The 24,180-nt window shown below is 41.6% G+C and overlaps 1 protein-coding gene across 8 annotated transcripts in view; it reads left to right on the top strand.

The window, feature by feature from the left end:
* NEK1 (NIMA related kinase 1) overlaps positions 1-13,028 on the top strand; it is a 40,212-nt gene extending 27,184 nt beyond the window's left edge. For 6 of the 8 annotated variants that reach the window (XM_028743193.2, XM_028743192.2, XM_077934165.1 and 3 more), the window contains 9 exons: positions 766-933; positions 1,345-1,465; positions 1,578-1,675; positions 4,083-4,294; positions 4,826-4,980; positions 7,280-7,479; positions 8,621-8,754; positions 9,690-9,822; positions 11,695-13,028. In XM_028743193.2, the coding sequence (XP_028599026.2) occupies positions 766-933; positions 1,345-1,465; positions 1,578-1,675; positions 4,083-4,294; positions 4,826-4,980; positions 7,280-7,479; positions 8,621-8,754; positions 9,690-9,822; positions 11,695-11,708 (1,235 nt within the window). In that variant the 3' untranslated portion in view covers positions 11,709-13,028. Of the gene's footprint in view, positions 1-652; positions 934-1,344; positions 1,466-1,577; positions 1,676-4,082; positions 4,295-4,825; positions 4,981-7,279; positions 7,480-8,620; positions 8,755-9,689; positions 9,823-11,694 lie in introns of those variants that run through there. The other 2 variants (XR_013394231.1, XM_077934166.1) reach the window with 2 other exon arrangements.
* The last annotated feature ends 11,152 nt before the right edge of the window (positions 13,029-24,180 follow it).

The raw sequence follows: 24,180 nt of genomic DNA, 5'->3' as shown, positions 1-24,180 counted from the left end.
ATCTATCTATCTATCTATCTATCTATCTATCTATCTATGTGTGTGTTTTAAAGTAGGCATCGCACTAGAGGTGGAAGGAGAAGTTTAAATCCAGCACCCTGTTGGGAATGCAATCACTCAATAGACAATGATCAACTAGATCATTTGATGAACAGGGAGGGAGCAATAACTCTTCTCAACTGATCTGCATGTGTTGAGGTGGCCACACCTATTGCTGGCATGCAGCGCCAGGAGGGCTGGCAATGGGTGAATGCAAAAGCTTAACCACACCAATCATGATTAAACCATGCTTTAAGAACATGTGTTCCCCCTGTCACAGGGAGGAGCTTAAACAAGCCAACGCAGAACATGGTTTCCTTTGTTTCAAACAAACCACAAGCCAGAAATAAACCAAAGTTTGCTCTTGGTCTGTTTCTGGCTTACCACTCATTATTCGTTAGATACAAAACCATGGGGCCATGGTCAGATGGCACAACAAGCTGTCGGAACTACAGTTTGTGTGATCCATGAGCAATAGAAGAGAAGCCGCACAAGTAGCCATGCGGCAAGGAGGAAACATGTTCATTATTAAACTATTACTTAAGACAAACTGTGACTTAAGACATGTTAACGAGGCTGCTGTAAGGATGCAAGTCTGTTTTCTTCCTTTTAGTAAAGAAACCTGCATGTATTAAATCTGGACAGCTTACCTTTTTACCAGACATCTGTGCTGCAACATATTCAACGAGGTGTATATTTAAGTGGCAATTTATTACTTTGCTATAGAAGTTTCAAAGGAAGCATTAACAGTGAGAGACAACAGTGAAATGAAAGCAGAAACTCATGCCAGAGAGGAATCATCGACTGAAGTGGAAAATACTGAAAAGACGACACAAGAAAGCTCTCAAGCATCTGAATCTACCCAGTTGACAGCCAGGCCTGATCTGATAAATGGTATGACTTTCCAGTTCCAAATTTATTCACACACCCACACCCCTGTTTTTAGTAAGGAGCAGAGAAATGCTGTTAATGGAAGTTTAATAATTAATAAATTAGGGCAATACAATGTCAAAAATAATTTATGCAATGGTAACACACTGAAGAGTTCTAATAAAATTCCAAAGTTCTCTTTAAATTTGGCCTTTGCTTGTAGTTGCTTGTCAATGGTGCATCTTAGCATGGACGGCTTATGAGAGTAAAATAATTGTTTCAGTGCCTTCCCATAGGACATATGTGTTTATGCATAACAATTATAAATAGCTTTTGCTCCTCCTGCTAAATTTTAATATCCCTTAGGAATTCTGATGCAAGTAAATGCCTTTAGCACAAGTACCGCTCCTTTCATTCGTGAACTTGTTTCCACAGAGCCTGAAGACTTGGAATCAGAAGTGTTAGAAGAAAGCAAAGAAGATAAATGCAAAGCAAATATATTCCCTGTCATTGCTAATGTGTGGGTTAAAGAAAGAGCAGAAGCAAAGGAAATTGTGTAAGTCACCTTCCCTTCATGCTTCCACTGGTATGAAGTTTCATTTTTGAGAGTTTAATGCGGAAATATATTGTGTGTGTGTTTATTTCCTGGCTTTGGTCATCTTTCACAGGTCAGAAGATCCTACTGATAGTAGCCAATATGACAACAAAGATCTTCCAGAGGATGGGCTACTAAAAAAAATGCCACTCCATGATGAAGCATCCGTAGGTCAGCAGTCATATTATTTATACTTCTTATAATCTAAAATGGAATTCAAGATTTTGGGGTATTCTGTATGTCTTTTGCCAATGTGAATTGGAATACTTAGGTTGCAGTTCTGTGTCCCACAAAGCCCTGCTGCTTCTGAGCAGACATGTAGGACTGAAGTGTAAACAGAGAGTTAAACTTAACATGTCTTGTTCTTCTGGTCTGTAGGGAGTATAGTAGACAGGAGAGGGTTAACTTCCCTTCAAGAGGAAAGCCCAGGCCAAATAGCAGCAGCAGCAGCAACAAAATGTATGTATTTCCTGAATAGGAGGAATCTTCCAGTTACAGGACAACTTTTCAGTGTAGAAATTTCTTATGGGGCGAAAAACCATAAGCAGATAATCACATTTATCAACAAAAGAACAGTAGTGAAGAAGAAAAGATATGGAGGGAAAAGGAGGAGTCCAGTGGTGTCCCTAACTGAGAACTGCTAAGGGAAATGGTGCATCCTAGATTTGCAAATGACCCTCTGTGATTTGTACTCTATATGGTTTGGTTGTTGCTATTTAGTGTGGGCAGACCTGTCTGCTCCACTCTCCACTGACCAGAAGAACACTTCATAGTAAGTACAACATTCCACTCTCGGAACAGCGAGGAAGCAGACAGCAAAAGGATATCATCATATCAGGGTGGAAGGAACAACTCTTTATAGCTGCTGATATTGTACTTTCCTGTAGAGGAATATTTGAGGAGAAGCTTGTTGCATGAAGGTGGACAGTTGACCTCTTGATCCCCTGTTGAAGGTTTCTGGTAGTGTGCTGTGACCAAGCCATCCAAGGTAGATGTTCCGTGCACAGAAAAGGCTGTTACACCCTTGCGGGCGCATGGCATTCGTCAGCATACTAGGTCAGGCAACATGTATTCTGACTCCTCTGCTCATTATGTTTCTTCCCTGTGTGCCAGTATGGAAGCAGTTCTGGCATAGACTGGGAGTCTTGGCCCCTGAGTACAACTTGAGGAGACTTCTGGGTGCCAGACAGAAATTCCATATCCTGGGGAAATGGGGTTAAGGTGGTTCTGTAGGATTTATATTTCTGCATACCAGGAGAAGGTACTACTGCAGCCTGTGGGCAGTGACTGGCTTGGAGTTATCTGTCCTAGGGGATTCTTTACAAGGAACCAACCAGAGCCAGTTAACAATGGATGTAACCACGCTGGACTGAGGAACACTTGATATGCTATAATCCATACATTTAGCCTTGACCTCATTGGCTGCCAAGGTACAGGCAGAAAAGCGTGTGGTTCTAAGCATGCATCTTCCACCATGAGCAGAAATGTTACCCAACTTATATAAACCTTACAGAAAACTACATTTTGATGAGGTGTGCGTTTCAGCAGTTCTTTATGCTTCGAAACCCAGGAGACGAGGTTTCAGTCTTAAGGTGACATTGGTAACCTCTAAGTGACTTGCATAGAACAACTTCATAAATGTGGTTCCAAAAGTTGTGGAAAGAACTACAATTCCAGGGAAAAGTTCAGCTAGCGGGCCATGCACTAGAGGGACCTTTCAAGCCACTCATGGATTCATGAGAATTATTATTTATTTAAACTGTAGCTATCTATAGAAGCGCTTTGCTCTTGCCCTCGGAAATAGTTCCTTGACCCCTGAGGACTTAGGGAAGAGTCAGTTCACTAAATGGAAGCAATCTGCTGCTCCTATTCTGATGGCTTCAAAAAAGAACCCTGTCGCTTCTGCCTAGAAGGCTTGCTAAAAGTTATTGTCAGACCTATATTTGCTCTAGAAGAACCCTGGGCTCCTGAGTTATGAACTGTCTTTCAATAGACTAATGAACAGAAGGGTCTATTCATTCAGTCTCTCTCGCACGCATTTTCTCAAGCAATGCAGACACTATAATGAGTATTTTCAAAAACCTGGTGAGGAATGGGGACTCTTAACACTGAAGGGAAACCCTTTTACTTGGAAGGAACTGGCAGAGGGGAAGGGAAGGCGGGAGCCTGGAAATTGCCATCTGTCCCCATTTTGTCTTTACATAAAGGCAAAGTCATCTGCTACTTGTCACAATCCAACCCTCTGCCTCTAAACACACTAGCCACGCTAACAGATAGCAAATTGGAGAGGCCGTTTATGGGTAGGGGAAAGCTATAGCACCCTTACACATTGTAGTCATTTTGCTCTTAAAAGCTTGAACTCTTCCATCCACCACCCACTTTGAGGGATTTTGGGGCAGTCGCACAATTAATTAGTAATTTTCAAGGAAAGTTAACGCAAGGTGCAGCATCGGCCTACAGCATATCTTATTTCTGCAGTAAATTATTGAACTGCATCTAACACTTTTTAAAAGCAAAGCTTGCTGGAATGTTAACCTGTACATGTATTTGTAAAATGGTGTTTTCTCTCTCGCTCCAGATCCCCATGATTCCATGCAACCTGAACCCTTTTTTCAGAAAGTGGTACAGCATCAAGCAAGATTAACAGCTTTTCCTGTTCTGTCGGCACAGTCTTCCCTTGATGATTCCATTCCAACAAGGTCACGCTCTGTATCGCCAGAAAAAACAAAAGGCAAAAATTCATTGTTGATAGGGCTTTCTACTGGTCTCTTTGATGCGAACAACCCAAAGGTAAGCATTCCCCCCCCCCCCCCAAAAACCCAACAAACCTTAAACGTTGCACATGCATGTATTTGCTGCATGGGTATATAATGCTTACGGAATTGTTGCGTTCTACAGTCTACAAATGGACTTGCACCCGTGCAGCTGTTCTTTGTAATACTAGAAATGCACAAAAAAATTAAAAGTGCTACTTGGGAGATTTTTTTATTATAATTGGGGGCAGCCTCCTGAAAATGTACCTGATACTAGTATACTATTGTATTATATATATATATATATATATATATATATATATATATATATATATATATATATATTTGGAAAGTAATAAAGGAGAATTCATAATCTTAGCATGAAAACTGTTCTTGATTATTCATTCTCCCATTTCCCCCCACTCTGGAAGAAAACAAACAGGAGCTGCTTGTTACTATCATAACTATGCTAATGTAAATTTGCAAGTTATTTTTGTTATTATGGTCACACGTTCACATTCTTGCTGGTTGGTCTGGTCTGCTCGTTTAATGCAGTATTCCTTTTTAGCTGCTGAGAACCTGTTCGCTCCCAGATCTTTCCAAGCTATATAGAACACTAGTTGATGTTCCCAGTGTTGCTGATGTGCAAAATCAACAGAGTCTCGAAATAGATGACATGGAGGATGAGCCCATCAAAGGAGAACAATCGGATTCTGAAGACATGTGAGCAAAAAAAAAAAAAAACTCTCAAAAACTGAAAAAGTATCTCCATAAAGCATAAAAGCTTTTTGTTAAAAAAATTATTTTAAAAATCTAGTACAGCCACACTAAAATAACTGGCTATGTGGTAATATCTTGGTGGCTTTCCTCAAGGGAATAAAATTAAACCAATGCTATGCAGTGAAAAGCAATGAAAAAGAAGACTTGAAAATGTGATGCAGAGTTTTATCTTCTGTTTACAATAGGCTAAGTACTGACTGTACCTATTACCAAATCACTACTTCTTTTGCTGTTGCTGTCCTTCACAGAATGCTTAAAATGTTCAAGCTGTTGAGTGTGGAAGAGCTAGTCACAGAATTGTGATGTTCAGTGCATCTGCTGCTGAGGGAAATTGAATGCCCTTGGTTAGGGAAAGACACTCTCTGGGCCCATTGGAAGTGGGGAGAGAGCAGAGAATGACGGAGGGCTGGTGAGCTGTTTAGGAGGTTACTGTCTAGGGGCCTTTCCACACTTCTCTTTTATCACAATATAGTTGCTGGGTGTATTTATTTTTTTTATTTTTTTGGCATGCTTCCACACAGCAACGTCATTAATCAGCAGGTATTCCAGCAAAATGTAGTCATAAACCACTTTTTCACCTAGGAAAAAAAACATCCTAACATTCTGTGAAAGATCTGGAATGGATCCTCAATAATTTTTGTGTGTGTGGAATTTGTTCAAGCATCATCCTGCTTTCTCTGTTGGGATGTGCTAGGGGCTGGTGGATATTGTTCTACAGTTTTGATCATGTTTTCTGTCAGGCCCAATGTTAAGCCAAGAAGCAGCTTGTCTCCTTTTCAGTTGTTCATGATACCATGTCAACATATTGCCGATGACAATGATCATTATCTGCAGATAACGTTAAGTCACAATAATAAGGTTCACCATAACACAAGACAGACAAAACTTGGTCCTTCCTTCTATTCTTCTGATATACCGTAGGGTTTGAATACCCAGGTCTTGTGCAGAAAACAAAAATGGGGAAGAGATTTTGGTACCCGGTATGCATGTTCTCTGACATTTGCTGGTTAGTGAAGCACAAGAACTAGATGATAAAGTGTGTGCCTGCAACTCTTCTCAAACCAGGCACAACCAGCCATTGCTGTAGATGGGAAAAACCGCACTTGGTCTCCTGTGTACAGCTACAGTTGACTGAATACCCTAAGTTCCAAATGTGCTCAAATAAACATCAGATCCAACAGTAACTATACCACCATAAAAGCTAGATGTGGAAAGGCCGAGATTTTATCAATATGTGTTTTTTAAAAAACCCTACTAAAACATTCCCTGTCTTCTCTTGGCAGTCTTTTCAGTTGCCCAGCTGCTCATATAGTCCTTGGTTTTTAAAGTGGTTCTTATGTATTCAAAGCATGCATCTTGCTATATCTTTAAGATTCAAGGGCTGGGGAGCAGTTGTGTTTTTCTACTGTGGCTAATGGTTTCATAAACATGAGTGATTTTATTTGGGAGGAGAGAATTTTTCTGCATACTGACTTGGTTAGCTAAACAAACTTATAGTAAGCGTTTCTTGCAAGTGGTAGAAGCAATTAAAATTTTCATGCTTTGGCCACTCAGCATCCTAATCACAGATCCACTCTAAGAACAGGCAGTAGTCCACAAACACTTCTTACCAATAGTGCCATATTCCTCATCACTCTCTTTCAAGGCCTTACCTGATGTGATGTGTTTGGCAGTGGGACAAAGAGCCATATTTGGGTTTCAATTCCCCTTCCCTGGTATCTTAAGACACTTTGATGGCTTTCCATTCACAGCTTAAAGATGGTACAACAGAGACCTTCTTTTTCCAGACCTGATATTTCTTCATTCCCCATCATGACAGGCTAAAAATCAAGTTAAAAGCTGAATGCTTCATCTACTGTCTTTAAGCAATATAACCTCAATGTCCAATGGCATAAATGACATTTAGTTACTTACACACACAAAAAAATCATATTCATTTCAATACATTTAAGGGCTAATTCATATGTTAATCTTTAGTAGTGTAACTGCTGTTTACTCTAGACTCTTATGGTATGGTGGCAATTTATAAATATTTTCTGTGCTTTGGTACTTTCCACTGTACTTTCCATAAGGATGTTAACCCATACAGCACAACAGCAATCTATAGAGAAGTGTTTTTGCTGCTGCAGCCACAAAGTAAGAGGTAGTTCATGGCTCAGCCCTTCACACAAAAACCCTAACCCTGTTTAAGACCTACTTCTCCTGGAATGAAGTAATGGTATGCAAACATTTTGCATTGCAGTATGTTTGGGGAGGCAGATCCAGATTTGCAGGAGCTTCAGGCTTCAATGGAGCAATTACTTAGAGAGGAGCCCAGTGATGAATTCAGTGAAGAGGAAGAAGCAACGTTAAAAGCTGAATGCCTAGCAAATGGTACAGAAGGGGATGAGGTTGACAACAATATCAGCAGCGAAAGTGTGCTTAATGAAGAATGGCATTCAGGTATATCTTCATTCCAGTTGAATGGTTTGTTCTTACAGAATCATAACTCTAAACGGTTTTGGTCCGTGTGTGTCTCAAACTTGGAGATAAACTCACTGATGACCCTGACTTGCTGCGAAGAATTCCTACAACTTGAAAAGGCAAACTCCTAAAATAAGTTATAGAAATGATACACATTTTGTTGGTGGTGTATCTCCTAAGTTAGTCCTCCTGTTGTATCAGTCTAATAAGTTAGATACAAGGTCTGTTCAGCATTAACTGAACAAATATCTAATTTGAGACAGCACTACCGTTAGCATAGTTAACTGCAAAATGAACATTCAAAAGAGCAAAACATATATTGTACTGCCATGCAGATTGCAGTACATGAAGCACATTACTATGCTAGATCAAACCAAAGATCTGTGTAGTTCAGCCCTACGTCTACAGGGCTTGCTGACTCCCCAGTGTCCCTCAAAATTGTGTTTCCCAAGTTTGTACACATGCAATGCATTGATCTACAGAGAGGGGGTGCCTTTGTACAATTCCCTCCTGAATACCACAAGAAGACAGGATCGCTGCTTTTGTGCAAAGTATATGAGAATGCACATCTTTTATAGGCTCTTTCTTAAATATTCTATGTATGTGGTGAATGTGATAAGTCTTTCTGAAGTTTTATTTATTCTATAATTTTGCCTCATTCGGCCTTCCAGAGAAAGTATGCTCCTAGTAAGTACTGAAACTTCTCTGGATGGGGTGAAGGAAGTGTTCACTAATGGAATGTTCCCTAGCTTAGTTCATGTGGGGTGGATATACATTGGTCTGATTAGGAAATCAAAGTTGATGACATTTTTTTAGGGCAGCTGGCCGCCAGGGATGGGAAATGGCTCTGCCCCCCTGCAGCACCCGTCCATCAAGCACTGTGAAGCCCTCAAGCTCCCCTGCCACCCAGAATCCCAAACCCCTACACACAACAGCCACTGTGCCGCAATACAGACCCCCCCGCCACCCTAACACCCCCACCAATGTCCTACAGAGGCCCCCCCATACACCCAGTGCAGACCAACCCCACCCCTGACTAGCTATGCTACTGTGTTGATGCAAAGAATTACTACAAAACAGGTGGAACATTAAAATGCTTCCCTGTGTTTCTATTGCGTAGACAACAGTGATGGTGATAATGCCAGCGAATGTGAAGAGTATGACAGCGTGTTCAGTCACTTGGAAGAGCTGAGATATAACCTGGAGCAAGAAATAGGCTTTGAGAAATTCATAGAGGTTTATGACAAAATAAAGGTTTGTGGGATTATATTACACAAAGGAATCTGAAGGAAAATTGTTGTTATTAATACAGTCCATTGTTGCAAGGTGTGAACCTAAATTAATTTGGTTATGTGTCAGTTGGTTGTAGGGCGTATGGGGTGTTAGAGGAGGCTGTATGAGGTAGCTTGTTCGCCTTCGTTCTCCACTTTGCACTGAGCTCTCACCTCTGGCTCCTAGAAGCTATCTGCATGAGACAGTGGCCACACTCTGGGAACGGCTTCAGCGGGCTGGCTAAAGTAGGGGAAAGTAGCTGATGGGTCTCAAAGTCTTGGCGCATTAGGGACTTCCCCTGCATGCAAAGACGAGCTCTAGCAGATTGAAAAGACGAGACCTATAGTGGGTCCAATGGTCAAGAAGGCAGTTTCTGCACTTGCTATGGAGGGAAGTGAGGCTTGTCAACCTGGGAAGGTAGGCCATCTAGAAGAAAACTCTGATCCTAAACCTCTGTTGCCTAATGGAATATCTTCAGGACAAGAAAAGCCTAAGGAATAAACCCTACACAAAATCCAGAGTGGAGTCCCAAAAATGGTTGGATGGCACTTTGTACGCCTCCTGGCAGTTCCGGCAGCCAAGCTAATGCCAAACGTATTGCTCTGCTTTCCTTTGGACCACATCAGGGAGGCTGAGAGGGGGGTCTTGTCTGGGCATCCCAGGAGCTCCATACACACTGCCCAAGCTTTTACCCCAGAGAGGTCATTTTGGTGCTGCTAAGGCAGCAGTGTGACTTCATCCCCGGAGGCACACTCCATTGTCTCTTGAGACAGCGGGTGCCAACAATTAGTTGTCATATTTTGGCTTCCAGAGATGATTACACCAAGTAAAAAAGAAGCAGAAGTTGCATTTCTTTCTGGATTATTTTGAATTTTTTCAGCATTTCAGAAAGTACATTTATGTTCCTTTTCTCTTAGGCTATACATGAAGATGAAGATGAGAACATTGATATTTGCTCAACGATCGTTCATAATATTTTAGGAAATGAACACAAATACCTATATGCCAAAATTCTTCATTTAGTAATGGCAGATGGTGCTTATCAGGAAGGTAAATCATCTGTTTACTGTATTCATTCAGCGCAGTACATTCTATGCCACCTGTTCCATAGATTCCTGTTTTGTTTGTTGCTGTTGAAATTGCTAATTCTAATATACACTGGGAAGTTACACAAGGCTCCCCACTCACAAATGTTGTTTTTAAGTATAATTATTGATGTGCATACACATTTTCCCTCAGTTTTTAACATCTTCTGCCAGACTTGTATCGTAAAACCAATAGAATATATACATTTACAGTTTGTGTACATTACCAGCTTCATGGACAAAACAAATTCTTATGAGATATTGCCAACAAATTCACAATTGTCCTAAGAACGGCCGTACTTCTGTAAACTACCTTTTTTGTTGAAATCTGACTATTTCATGTAATAAAGTTTAGAAAATGAATGGCTGCTTATAAATGTAGCTGTACACTGGTTCAGTGCAGACCTAACTATGAATGAAAGGTCAGAAATGTTAAAAAATGGACAGGGAAGGTTATCATGGAGCTAACCACGATGCACTTTTACATCTGCATGCTGTTAATGCTAGCCAGGATTTGCACTCCTCGTACTAATTTCAAACTACTTTAAATCACGATTATGTTAACAGTAGCACTGAACCGTGGTTAACTTCAAAAGAGAGATGGAGAAAGGAATTTGCAGGAGGGAAGGAAGTGTCTGAGCCTGCCACTTACAAGTCTCCTAGCTATGATCACATTTATTTGTTTAATTTATTGCATTTATACCACCTTTCTGCCAAGGCACTCAACAATTTTAAAACACTAAAATGATATAAAATGTAAAGATGGCCTTCAGGGGAGCGGGGAACACAGTCCAACTAGAGGAGATCCTGATGTTTTCGGTGCCTGTCGCCCTCATACTTTCCTTTTCCACACAGGGCAGGTGGTTTCATGGGGCATCGTGGGGAGCAGTCTGACTGGGGTAGACCCTGATGTTGTCTTTGCCTCCTTCACTCTCCTCTTCCTTCTCACAGGGCGGATGGTATCTGTTCATCCTGGGGGTGGTGGAGGATGCTTTATCTACTCTACACCATTATCACTAATATTTTCCATATTTTTCGCTCTATAAGACGCACCTGACCATAAGATGCACCTAGTTTTAGAGGAGGAAAACAAGGAAAAAAAATATTCTGAATCTGCGCAGCGCCTCTTCAGCAAAGCGGGAGGAGAAACGGAAGGGGCTCCATTTCTCCTCCCGCTTCGCTGAAGGGGTGCTGCGCAGCTCTCCCTCTCTGCGCAGCACCTCTCCAGCAAAACGAAGTCAGAACAGCAAAAGGGATTGCTGCACAGTGAAAGCAGCAATCCCTCTCGCTGTTCTGGGATAGCCGCACCAAGCCTCTTCAGGGCAGGGGGAGCGTTCCTCCCGTTGCTCTGAAGAGGCTTCTTGCGGCTATCACAGAAGTCAGAACAGCAAGAGGGATCGCTGCGCAGCGATCCCTCTTGCTGTTCTGGCTTCAGTGATAGCTGCGCAACCTGCATTCGCTCCATAAGACTCACACACATTCCCCCTTACTTTTTAGGAGGGAAAAAGTGTGTCTTGCAGAGCGAAAAATACGGTACTTTCTTTTCCCATATGCAGAGTTTGAAATCTTTGCAGCTTTAACTTTAGAAAAACACATCAGTCACGGTAGCTTATAAGGTTAAACTGAGCAGCCTTCAAGTAAAATGCACAAATGGGAGGTGGAGTTTGTTGAATATGCAGTATTCAAACATCACTGTCAGTCATCTTTAGTCTTGGTGAATTTTCTGGCCTGCATTTTTTTTTTCTTCGCTTGAATATGAGGTCTTTTAAAAGTAGATGTGTTTGGTAAACTGTTTTCCTCACTATACTAAACATTTTAAATTTTTCTTTCTTTGCAGACAATGATGAGTAAAACGCCCTGGTGACATTCTCAGCTGCATGTAGGTGTGTGGATTTTGTTGAGTAGAATAATGAGACACAATGAAAAAATAATATTTTAGTGGGGCAGGCTTATAATCTTGTTGATTGCACGGAGACGGAAAAAACATGACACTTCCCTGAAAGGCTGTTTATAGATTTCTTTTGACATATAGCTTCATTCCTTCAACAGATAACTGAAAAGGCTACATTTCATTTAAAATGAGTAGCAAAGAATAGAAAGGCTGACTCAGAAACAATTTAGTGTTTGAGAGATTATCATGTATGAATAAGCCTGTGTTGTATTAGGCGATACTGTTTGTTTAAATCTAAGCTGTTAAAAAGTACAGTTCAAACCACGACCTTTTAAAGCTCATGCCCACCACTGGGGGGGGGGGGGAATCCTGTTTGGTACTGATGAAATTTTCAGAGACTTCACTTTCAGTTCAAGAGTTTATAATTTCTCTGTAATGGCCCCTTGGGTCTTAAAGACACATAATATGAAAGTGAGCCTCATTGAAAACAATGGCGCATTTCTATATGAAGTGGTTTAAGATCAGGGTATTGAGTATTTCACCTGGTGTGTGTGTGTGTGTGTGTGTGTGTGTGTGGAGGGGGGGAATGAATACTCTTTGGAAATAGCAGTATTTTTATCAGGGTCAGTTTATTATTTTCCCCCAATCAAAGCAAATAGTGTGTCATTTTTTAAGACTCCATTTTATTTCTGTCAAGTGGCTTAAGGAGCAAGTTTGGAGCTGGAGGGAGATTCTGCAATTTTCTCCTATAAATAAAAGCAGCTCCAGTATGATGGGGTTTTTTCTCTGTAGTACTGTGTACTGGACTATGCCTGCTACTCATTTTTGGTCTGTAATTAGGACCATCCTAGCAGTGGCTGAGATGAAAGTTGCTACAAATGTTTTGCTGGTGGTGTTTTGCAAACAAGCTATGTATCTTGCATCCGGATCTTCCAGAGGAAACAAGTTAAATTTTACTTGATGTGTTTGTTCTCTCTCCCTTCTTTCCTCCCTCCCTCTCTCCCATGGAGGAAGGGGCACTTTATGGGGGAGAAAACAAATTCCTGTGAGATGATGACTTAAAATATTTTCAGTGTGCAACAGGTAATATCAGCGAGTGAGCTGAATCAGCTGTAATACTTAACAGCTAGTTTTTCTGTTGAAAAAGTAGCTCTATGTCCCCTGGGTACAATGCCAGGCGGAATGTATGTATGTAAACTCACCGTGATTCTAACACTACGTTTAAAAGTTGTTTTATTTCTAACCACATTAAATAAATGCTTGACCTTTTTGTATGATTATGTGGATTTCTCTTTTGATTTCTTTCTTGAGGAAAAACGGAAGAAAATAAAAATACTATTTATATGTTGTTATAATCCTATACTGCGTTTGAAAATTCAGCCCTATATTTGTGACTGCCTTTAGATGTACCCTTTTTAAATCCTATTCTCTATCCTTCTAGTGGTCAGTGATAGCCATAGAATATCTATTATTTATAGTCTACCTTTTTATCTCAAAGACACAGGGGAAGCAGTGGTATTATATAGAAATACAATACTCCGTTGTCTTTTCCTTTGCATGTAAAATAAAGGCCGCAGACTAAGAATGGGATACAACATGGTGCTAACAGATATCCATTTATGCAGCAGGGCTTCTCTTTCCTCTCCCTCATCATGCAGCTCATTGTGTTCCTCCAAAAATCTGCTTCAGACGCTCTAGACCTTTGGAGGCACAGAGAGAAAAGGAGAAACCAGAAGCCCAATTTCACAAGTAGCAGTTGCCCTAACAAAAGACACAGATGGCCCCAACGTGGATGCAAGAGGGATACCACTATCTCGTTGTAAAGAAAATAATTTAGCATTCAAAATGCCCAGGAGAGAAGTCTCTTTGTGTGACGCCAACAAGATGGCAGTGTCGTCACCAGTCAAGCATCCCTGGGTGTTACATTTTCCTTTCCAATTCTGAACGGATGGCTGGTACCTCATTTGGCCCAAGTCTCAGAAAGGGAAAGAGTTACTAGCCAGCACAGAAGGTGCTATTCCACTGTCAAATGATGCTAATGAAGAAAAGGTTGGAAACACTGGGGAAATGTTTGTCCTACTGGTTAAGAAGATGTGAAAGAGGGCTAGGTGGTGAAACTTGGGACTGTATCCAATGCTGCAGCTCTGCTAGTATAAGGGTCTTCCATGCACACAATGGAACATCATCTCCTGTTCCCTCTATCTACCCTGCTATGTTCCCTCAAAATCCTTTACTTCCTACGTTTCTCAGTTTATTAAGTCTTTAAGGTGCCACGAGACTGTTGCTTTTAGGTTTCTCATCGCTCCCAAATTAATTTCTGCTTCCCTGTGTGCTTGTTGGCATTGTAAGTCGTCAACTTTTCAATCTGTTACCAAAATCTGGATATTATAGCTCCAAAATTTGGGAACAAAGAGTAAGTCTAGATTCTCTATCACAAAACACTTCAGAATCAGAATTTAAGGAAATGGGTAGACATCCACCAGCAATATTGGCTATAATAATACTCTTTAGTGTATTTATTAATTCCTGAGACAATGACAATGCTAAACTTGTAAAACTGATAACATATATTCAGAAAGAATCATAACAATTCTATTACTCTATTTTAAGTAACTAAAAATTACTTCAAATTTTAAATGTTTCCAAGTTCTTTTATTGTGCTTTGAAGAGCTAGCAATACTGGGGATGAACTGCAAAGAACAAGATTAACATTACTTCTGCCAGTCTCATTCTGTGTAGCAGAAAGCAAAATGAAATTGACTTGATGCTATCAATTGTCGTTTCATGGTCCGTTCCACTTGCTAGTAGAGCAGCAAACTGAAGCCAATAGGTTGTGTCCATTTTAATTTACTCTGTCCAGGAGTGTGTTCAACAACATATGGTAGAGAAATACATTAAGCAGTTAGCAGATTTCTGCTTTTGGTAGGGATTTTTGTGTGTGCAAGTCCCCTGGTAGCACTATGCCAGGATTAACATTTTGTATTCTAAAGATGATGAAGGGGTCCTGAGGCTTTCATTCAGGATATTTTGTGATTATTCTGCTTCTGGAAGTCAATGTGCACATTATATTCAGCATTCTCTGTGAAACAACCAAAGTTTTCCTAATGTAAATAATACTACACCTGAAATCGTTGTGCCTTTATGTTTGTGGAGCCACCCAGCTAAGGGAAACCATAGCTTTCTCTTTGTTATTGAAAATGGCACTGGCCACAAGTCTCATAATATGCATGTATCAGGGGACCTGTTCAGGGCCATCTGAAAAGGAATAGACTGATTTTGAATAAGAAATCTCATGACCCATTACAGAGGCACTTAAGGGAAGGGAAGCTACAGGGTCTTTCAGGTCCCTAGAGCAGGGGTCAGCAACCTACGGCCCATGGGCCGGAAGCAGCCCGCAGAGGTCGTTTGACCGGCCCATGAGCTGCATGCTCGCGCGCTGCAGGGACTCGCTGCCGTGGCATTGAAAATCGCGTGTACACACACACACCGGCCCACAGAGGGATCTCCGTGGGACCAATCTAGCCCAGGCAAGATAAACCTTGCTGACCCCTGCCCTAGAGGAAGGAACGTAATACACTTGTACCTTGGTTGCCGAACGCAATCCATTCTGGAAATCAGTTCGTCTTGCGAAAACGTTCCACAACCAAGGCGTGGCTTCCAATTGGCTGCAGGAGCTTCTTGCACTCAGTTGGAAGCTGCAGAAGCCATGTCAGACGTTTGGGTTCAAAAGAATGTTTTTCACACCCACTTCCAGGTTTGTGGTGTTCAGGAGCCAAAATGTTCGACTTGCAAGGCATTCAGGATCCAAGGTACGATTACATAATGGGTGGTTCCTGATGGGGATTGGATGTGGAATCAATGCTCTTCATGTCTGCATATTTGTTCACAGCTTCCACGTGATATAGGTTGTCATCAAAAAGCCAGATCATACTTTTGTTTGCATGTCTTTTGGATTTCTCCTTACTGCAGAAAATCCAGTGCAGTCACTGCTGGCATAGTAGCTTGGTTATAATTTTTTTCCTGTTTTCCCCCCCCTCCTGCTGGGTGGTCTATTATTTCTGTGGTGTCATTTCAGTGGGTGGTCTGTTGCCACACCCCTCATCCTGCTTGCTCGTCTTCTAAGCACAACCTAGCCATTTTGTTTCTGGCAGCCCCCAATATGAAAAGAAATACACCTGTTTCCATTGATTGCCACATGCCAAAGGCATGTCCAGATCTGATAAGATATTCTCTCAAGGGCTCCACGCAGTAAAGGTGGAGGATTAACTGTGAGGTTGCAATAACTGCAATACATACATCAGTTGATGATTATGCCTTGCATAAGACATCTTTATCATTATTGCACAAGACCTTAGAATTTGCGTGTGTGTGTGATGGATATTCCTTCCTACTCTTCTCCTCCAAAAAGCACAGACTTCATTTTGCCTACAGTGAAATATCACAGATGGCTGCGTAAGGGCCGTAGTGTTTCCTATTGGAATCACGGATATTTTTTTAAAGGTGCATATGCACAGAATGAAAAATGGTAGTTGAGAGTAAAGGAGAAGTGATTGACAGGAGGAACCAGGTGCATTTCATGAAGCTCCACCCAGTGCTGTGACCATAAGTGGCAGCATGGTAGTGAGCATTATGATGCAGGAAGAGACCAGGCATCTGAGGAAGCAAAGACGCCAAATGTATGCATAGAAACATCAGATATGTATGCGAGTCTGGAAGCACTCAGTGAAACCAAACTGCCTGGAACCACAGTCTCAGGTGGCACCTATAAGTATCCATTCTTGTACAGATAGCAACACTGACTTGCAGGGCCAGCATTGTGTTAATAGTCCTCTTTTTTATTGTAGTGTGTGGGGAAATGTACAACAATGCACCAGTTCTTCAACAGATAGTGTGCATGTGACTGTTATCAGATCCATGTTTGCAAATGAATTGTCTTGTATGAGAGGAATAAGTGATACAAGCAAATTATGCAAAATGTCATTAAATAGGCTACAAAGGCAATAAAAATACTCAGAGGTTAAATGAATGGCAGCAGGGGGACAAAGGAGTGGAGAGCAGCACAGTCCAGATTTAACCAGGACTTGCACTCATGCAAAATCTAAGCGTAAGCAATGCAAAATCAGCATAAGCATTGCCACTGGTAAAACCAACAGCTGTATCAAGAGAGATCTGTGTATTAGGAAGACATAAAAAGTTAGTAAGTTTGAAGAGAAACCATAAGTCAGATTACAGCTTCCAGCCATTCGAAGATGTGAAGATCAGGTATTACACCTGGAGGAGCAAATGTATATACCATAAGCTGATATCTGATTGTATCCCTTCAGCAGTTTGGGAGACAGCAGCAGGGAGAGAGAGATGACTTTTTTGAGACAGGGGCAGTCACTATTTAAAACATTTCATACTAGTACATGCGTGTGTCAGTTCAGCTCTCTCCTCCAAGAAAAACTCTCTGCAATTATTTTGATTGGATTATCTTCAAAACAACTAAACTGCCAAATTAGGGCCACAATTCAGAGCACACTACATCAGTTCTGTGTGGCTGGTTGGACTGCTGCAGCAGTATTTTTCTAAAGAATGAGCATTTATCATTGCATAGGTATTCATTAAAACAAGAGTCTTTCGTTACTCTGTTACTCCTTTGAGTATTTATGTAGCAGCCGTACTTTTGTTCCCATTTATTTGCTGTTTATTTTTCATCAAACAGCCCCAAAGGCAGCTAACAATCATTTAAAACATTGATAGCAATGTATAAAAGGTTTGATCGTGATTCTAGCAAGATGCTATGTAACAGTAAATTAAAAGACAGACCCTACACAAAGGCTTATAGCCTACTAAAGACTTGGCATGTTAACAGAAGAACTGGGAGGAAATAAGAATGGTGAGTCAGAGAACACAATGAGTAAGAGAGAGGTTTTGAGGAGTCACCTAAATGGGGGAATTCTACCTAATGGAGGAAAAGAGTTGGATGACACAAGAGGATGAGCATTCCAGATATAAACCGTAGCAGGGGAGACGTATCAGGGTGCAGAAAATGACGGTAATCAGTCTTGACTAAATAGTCAGTGTGATAAGAGTGAAGAACCTGGAAGAGAGCTTTAGAGAGAAAAAGATCTGAGGGAACGAGTGTTCTTCTGGTCTTGGACGGGATTTCCAGGAACCTTAAAGTGAAGATGAGAAGAAAGAAGAAGCCATTGCAGAGAATAAAAAGATAGCAATGAAGTCTGAATGATAAGCAGACAATATCAAGCAAACAGTTTATTATTTACTTATTTATTTATACCCCACCCATCTGGCTGGGTTTCCCCAGCCACTCTGGGCAGCTCCCAACAGAATATTAAAAACACTATAAAACATCAAACATTAAAAACTTCCCTAAAGAGGACCGCCTTCAGATGTCTTCTAAAAGTCAGATAGTTGTTTATTGACATCTGATGGGAGGGTGTTACACAGGGCGGGCTCCACTACCGAGAATACCTTCTGCCTGGTTTCCTGCAACCTCACTTCTCGCAGTGAGGGAACCGCCAGAATGCCCTCAGTGCTGGGCCTCAGGGTCCGGGCTAAACACATCCGTGATTTCTAGATTCAGTAGAATGCAGTTAATGATGGGTTCACCAAATAATACAGTAATCCCAATTGGCCAATAATAACATGACATCACTGGGGTATGAAGGAGGTTTGATGACTTCTGAGGATCTTGTTATAACATGAGGTTACTATAATCCACTAACAGGACACAGCAGCAAAGAAGACAAAGTTAACTGATAAATAAACTATAGTATACTGAGCAGGGAATGGGAAGGATAAATTACCCTTGTTCAAGATCTGATAAATCACCATTTGTTAAACTATGTCCACCATTCCTTGTTCATGGAAGAATGACTTCAATTTGGAACAGGTTCAAAGAACAATTGAAATAACTGGAGGAAAGGACTAGCTCCTGGAGAGCAGAGGTTAAATAAAGAATCTCTGTTGTTCAGTTTAAAGGATTATATAATGGAAACCCAGTAAAATGGGAAGAGGTAGGATAATTTTTTTCACTGAACCCAAACATTCATGTGTGCACACATCTTAGTTTATCACAACTTACCCTATATCTCAGTTTCAATGTAGGGAACTGATTCATAAGCACAAAGAGGAGAGTGCATGGCTTGTCTGTCAGCATTGAAAGTAGCAGGAAAACTGTATTGAGCAGGAGACAATCCCCATGTGTTAGAATTCTCACTCCGAGAAAATATTAATGGAACAGGCATTTATTTAGAAGAGCTAATAATTATACTCTCTCTCATATTACAGTGAAAGAGAAGTCATAGGTATAAAGCTCTGGAATTGGTTTTTTGCCACCAATTTAAATGTCAGGAACATGGTATTAATCTGCATACAATTAAGATCTGAAGAGCCACTGCCAATCAGTGTAGAGAGCTTGGTATAAGTCGGTTTCCTATATTTTTATTCCACACACACACTATTGGTGCTGTGACATACCATAAATGAATTATATTAGTCAAGTGAATTCTTATTAGAACCTCACAGATGTTTATTATGCTATTACTAGAGAGGAATTAATTAGCTTGTTATCACTTTGGTGCTCTTTCCCACACTATTTTGTATATTCAGCATCATCTGTTGCAATTCCTCACTTCCACACAGGAACTGTGTTGTTATCAATGTTTTGATATCTCGTGCTTTTCTGGGGTTTTTCTTTTAGTGATGTTAATATTACTGCAGATGTTCAGTAAATTGAGTGTTGCCAGATTTCTTTACAAGCTCTCTAGCTTTACAAGCCTCTGAAAGGCCTAAAACTTTACATTTCCTTTTTGACTAATATCTGTATACAGATGCCCATCCTTGTCTTTAGTAAGAAGTTGTTTTGTTTAGGTATCTTTTAAAAAAAAAAAAAAAGTTGGCATTCCTGTTCATCCGAGCTGCCAGAAACTCACATGATCATATTTGCTATGCATCAGTTCATAATACTTTATTTGGAAGAGTTTCCCTTTTATATAACTCTCTTTGCAACTACATAATAACATTATACAGAGCCTTCTAATTTCCTTGACAAGAAATCCTGGGAGGATTAAGATCCTAGATCTCATTACAAGATTTGAGCAATGGATGCAAATTCAGTTTAGTACTTAAACACTTGGAGAGTGGGACAAAATACAGTCTGAACCTATGCAGAGTACAGCATGCCTAAGCCAATTGAATTCAGTGGGCTTAGACATGCCTAACTCTATAAAAGATTGCGGTCTTAGCTATTTTGTGCTTAAAGTGTTTATTTTGGAGTATGTTACTTTCATCTGGACAGAGGCGTACCAAGGGGCTGGTGAAATTGGCCCCTGCCAAAATTAGGGACTGTGTTACACACCCCTTCCCCTGAGTAATAAATAACTTTCCCATGTTTACAAGATTTTGTACTCTTATATATGATTTTAGGACTTCTTCTAGAGCTAAGCACTGTTTGTCCAGCCTGGAAGGGGATGAGAAAAAGAGAGAACATATAAAGGGGGGGGGGAGGGAGGGGGCAATAACACAGCCTTTTGCTCCTTCCTTTTATTTGGGGGCTCCATCAGCACCTCATTTAGGGCGGTGCAAGTGGTTCCCCCTCACAGGGCTCCAAGCCGAGGGTGTGCAAAAAAAGAGAGCAATGGTGCCAAAAGGAATTATTGTGAAAATAATAAATATGCGGGGGGGGGGGCACCACATTTTGTCCTCGCTCAGGGCATGATATTATCAAGTCTACCTCTGCATCTGGAAAACCCTTCTTCACATTCATTGCCTTTTACTTAAAAGAATTACATACAATTCTGTCCTTTATAATTTAATCATGAACAGACAACTACGTATTTTACTTGCTGCATTGGGGGTTTGTTCAATAAAACAGGGTCAGGGATTAATGTTTCTTTTCTTCTTACCTCAGTGTTTCCAGGTTTTGCCCTTGATGAGCCAAAACTTAGTGAGCTGCAGAGTTTGACATGAAAAAATACTACTTGGCACCCCATGAATCACTCACAATGTTGTGCTCAATTCTCTAAACCCATAGTGGGGCAGAATTGTGGAGCTGCTCTCCCAACACTGGTGTTGCTACAGCTTACCTCTACAGGGCTGGTGTGGGGACAACAGATTATGGCTTCATATATGCTCTGCCAGAACCAACTAAGTCCCCCTGCTGATGCATCTGCTCAACCCCAATCTTATCCCCATCCTGGCCCATCACAGCCACTTAATCTACAGCAACACTAGTGTAAAGCTCCACAGCTCTAGCTCCCCACACCGGATGCTACCTGCTCTGAACCTCTCAAAACTTAAAAGAATAACCCTGTTGGATCAGACCCAAGGTCTGCAGTATGCTATTTCCACAGAAGCTCACCAGATGCCTATTGGGAGCTCACAAGTAGACCATGAATACAACAGCTCTCTGCCACTGTTGTTCCCCAAGGGCAAATATTTAGAATCATGTTGCTTCTGATCCTGGAGACAGGCAATGGCCATCATGACTAGAAGCCATTGATTACCTTATCTTCCATGAATTGTCTAATCCCTTAGAGAGATTTAAGGTAATACCTATTAAAACATAGTGTGGTAGAGAATTTCAGTTTTGAAGAGCAATTCCTATTGTTTGACTGAATCTTCGACTATATGAGTTCTAGTAATAGGGTAGAAGGGAAAAACCTCTTTCTATCCACACTATACAAATTCTACACTTCTATCACATGCTCCTTTAATCCCCTTTTTCTCATTGAAACATCCCAAACATTGTAAACTTTCCTCATAGGGGAGTTGCTCCAACTTTTAGATCCATTTTGTTGACCTTTGCTGTGCCTTTCCATGTATGCAGTATACCAGGTGTGGTCACATCATAGACTTGTATAAAGCAATTACAAAATTGACAGGTGGTTTTTTTTACATTTTCCTAGTTGTTACTACTGTATGTTGGTCTTTGACAACAGCCTGACACATTTCGTCTATGTCTTAATTGAGCTGTCCACAGTGACTCCAATATTTATTTCCTCATCAGTCACTACCAGTTCAGACCCCATTAGTTTGTATGTGAATTTAGGAGTTTTGCACATGAAATACCAGTAGGTGAAATTTCTGAGAAATCTATATTGAAGGCCTGCATATTCAGCCTTCTGCCTAGCAAACCTTGCTTCCAGAACCAAATCTGCTCTTTACCCATGCCTTCTTAAATCAAAATCATTGACAACATATGAACCATTGGTCCATGTAGCTCAGTACTGTTTCTTATTAATATATCACACAAAAGAAAAAGAAAAATATCACAACTTAATATCACAACATTGTTACAAGGTATCTCTACTTTATACTGTACTTTAAAATGAAGCAGTTAAGTTTCAAATAACACATTACCCCCAGCAAATAGTTATATCTTTATTACATCATTACAATGAATAGCCTACCTTCCACTTCATAATAAAAATACTCCATCAGTACTTTCTATTAACTCCTGTATTACCCAAGATCTATTTAACAAAGTGTTAGAGATTGAATCTGGAACCTCACTGGTTAATTGCTGTGCTAGGACATCACACCAAATCAGTAGGGCTCATTTCTTAGTAAACACATATGTGATTCAGTTGTTAATGTTCTATCATCAAACTCTTTTTGAGACTTTTATGAATGAGTATGGTGTTTTGTGAGTGTCCTTCAAATCACCATACTGAAACATTATGTTTGGTACAATTTATGAATTAATGAGATGAAATAATGAATACTGGAGAATGGTAGAAACACTATGCCCTATGCAGCCATTGGAAGACTCAAATAATTAGAATTGTGCGTGAAGAGTTGGGCTGTGCTCACCTATCATTGCATCTCCATTGATCAGACCACCCCACTCCACATATTGGGAGGAAAAGATCTGAACTGAGCAGTCTGCTTTGCACATGTAAGCCCACAGCTCCCTTCCTTCCTGTACAGCAAAGCTCTGCTCCTAAGACACAGGAAGCAAGTTGGCCCAGTTGGTTCCTGGATCCTGGATATAGGAGCCCACTCCTAGGGGCCAAGATCCCTTTGGACCCCCCAATAAAATATTTGAGGGGGCTGTCCCCCCCAAGTTGATGGACACTGCCATTCAAATGGTGTGTGGTCAATTATGTGGGGCAGGGCTTAATGGGGGCCCGCAATATTTTATTCAAGTTGGCACCCCTGGTCCTAGAAAACGGCTGTTTCTCTCCTTTGTAGCACTTAACTTTGACTACAACAGTCTTTTTTAACTTGATGGGGGGGGGGGGCTCAGTCACACTTAGCAGACCTTAGGCAAGGCTCTAGTCTAGCCCCTCTACCACCCCTCACCTCAAGGCAGATCTACACCTGAAAGCATTTACCCATATCTCATCCCTTGGTGCCTTTCACCAGGGGCGGACTTTGGTAATCTATCATAATACGGTGCCCTGTGCGAGGCCAAAATCTGGCACCCCAAACGGATCTTCTCCATTTTGCACCCCACTCAGAGCATGGCACCCTGTGCGGGGGCGGGGGGGGGCATCCGCACTACCCTAAATCCTGAACTGCTTTCAAGTCAAAGCAGTGTCCTGGCTTGGGGGGGGGGGGCGTGAGCCCTGCGCTTGAGTTCTGGCTGCAGTGCTAAATCTTCAATTGCTTTTGTTCAGACGTGCAAGTCCTTGCTTGACGCAGCAGTAGATGATGGGCTGAGATAACCAGAGCAGTACCTGGTAATTCCTGCCCTGGAGTCAAGTCTTTGCAGTATGGAACCCTATGGACAATTCCAGGAAGAGATGGTCAGAGATTATGAAGTATTTCCCAGGTTGGGGGTGGCAGAAAGGTCACCATTCCTGCGAGCCACTCGGATGAGACCAATGGTCCTTTCGCTGCACTTATTTATTATTATTTTTAAGTGACTTTTCCTGCTACAGCTGCATACGTTCCTCAACCCCACTTTATTATGACCACCTCCTCCGCCTTATTTCGTTCGTAATGAATCGTATCTCTCCCTTTCTTTTTCTTTTTTGACTGAAAGAAAAGGGCGGGCAACAGCCACCGCCAAGCACCGTGAGAGACAGAGTCTGAGGCAAGGGAGGTGAGCGCTTCGCCGGCGTTGACTTCCAGCCCTCTCTCCCCGGCCCGGCCCGCGTCAGCTTGCCCGGCTGGTTCACCTCCTTGCCCTGCCTGCGGCGTGGAGGGTGAAGCAGCCAAAAAAAGGAGGCGGCGGCGGCGGGTTGAGATTGTCCCCTGAAGGGACTCAGCGGAGGTTGGCGGGAGAGAGAGAGGGTTGCCTGAGGGAAAAGAGTGGGCGGGCGGCTGGGGCTGGATCCAGGCAGGCATGAGGCGGGAGAGAGAGGGCTCCTTATGGGCGGGCGGGAGCGGGGATGTTCCGCGGGGAGGGAGCGGCGGTTGGCGAGGGAGGGAGGGAGCTCCTCACAAGGGCTGCTCGCTCTCTCTCTCTCCCCCACACAA

Source organism: Podarcis muralis, chromosome 9, assembly GCF_964188315.1.
Source record: "Podarcis muralis chromosome 9, rPodMur119.hap1.1, whole genome shotgun sequence".
In the NCBI taxonomy this organism is placed as follows: Eukaryota; Metazoa; Chordata; class Lepidosauria; order Squamata; family Lacertidae; genus Podarcis; species Podarcis muralis.
The sequence above is the reverse complement of the archived record's forward strand: the minus strand, read 5'-3'. Positions and strand labels throughout refer to the sequence as shown.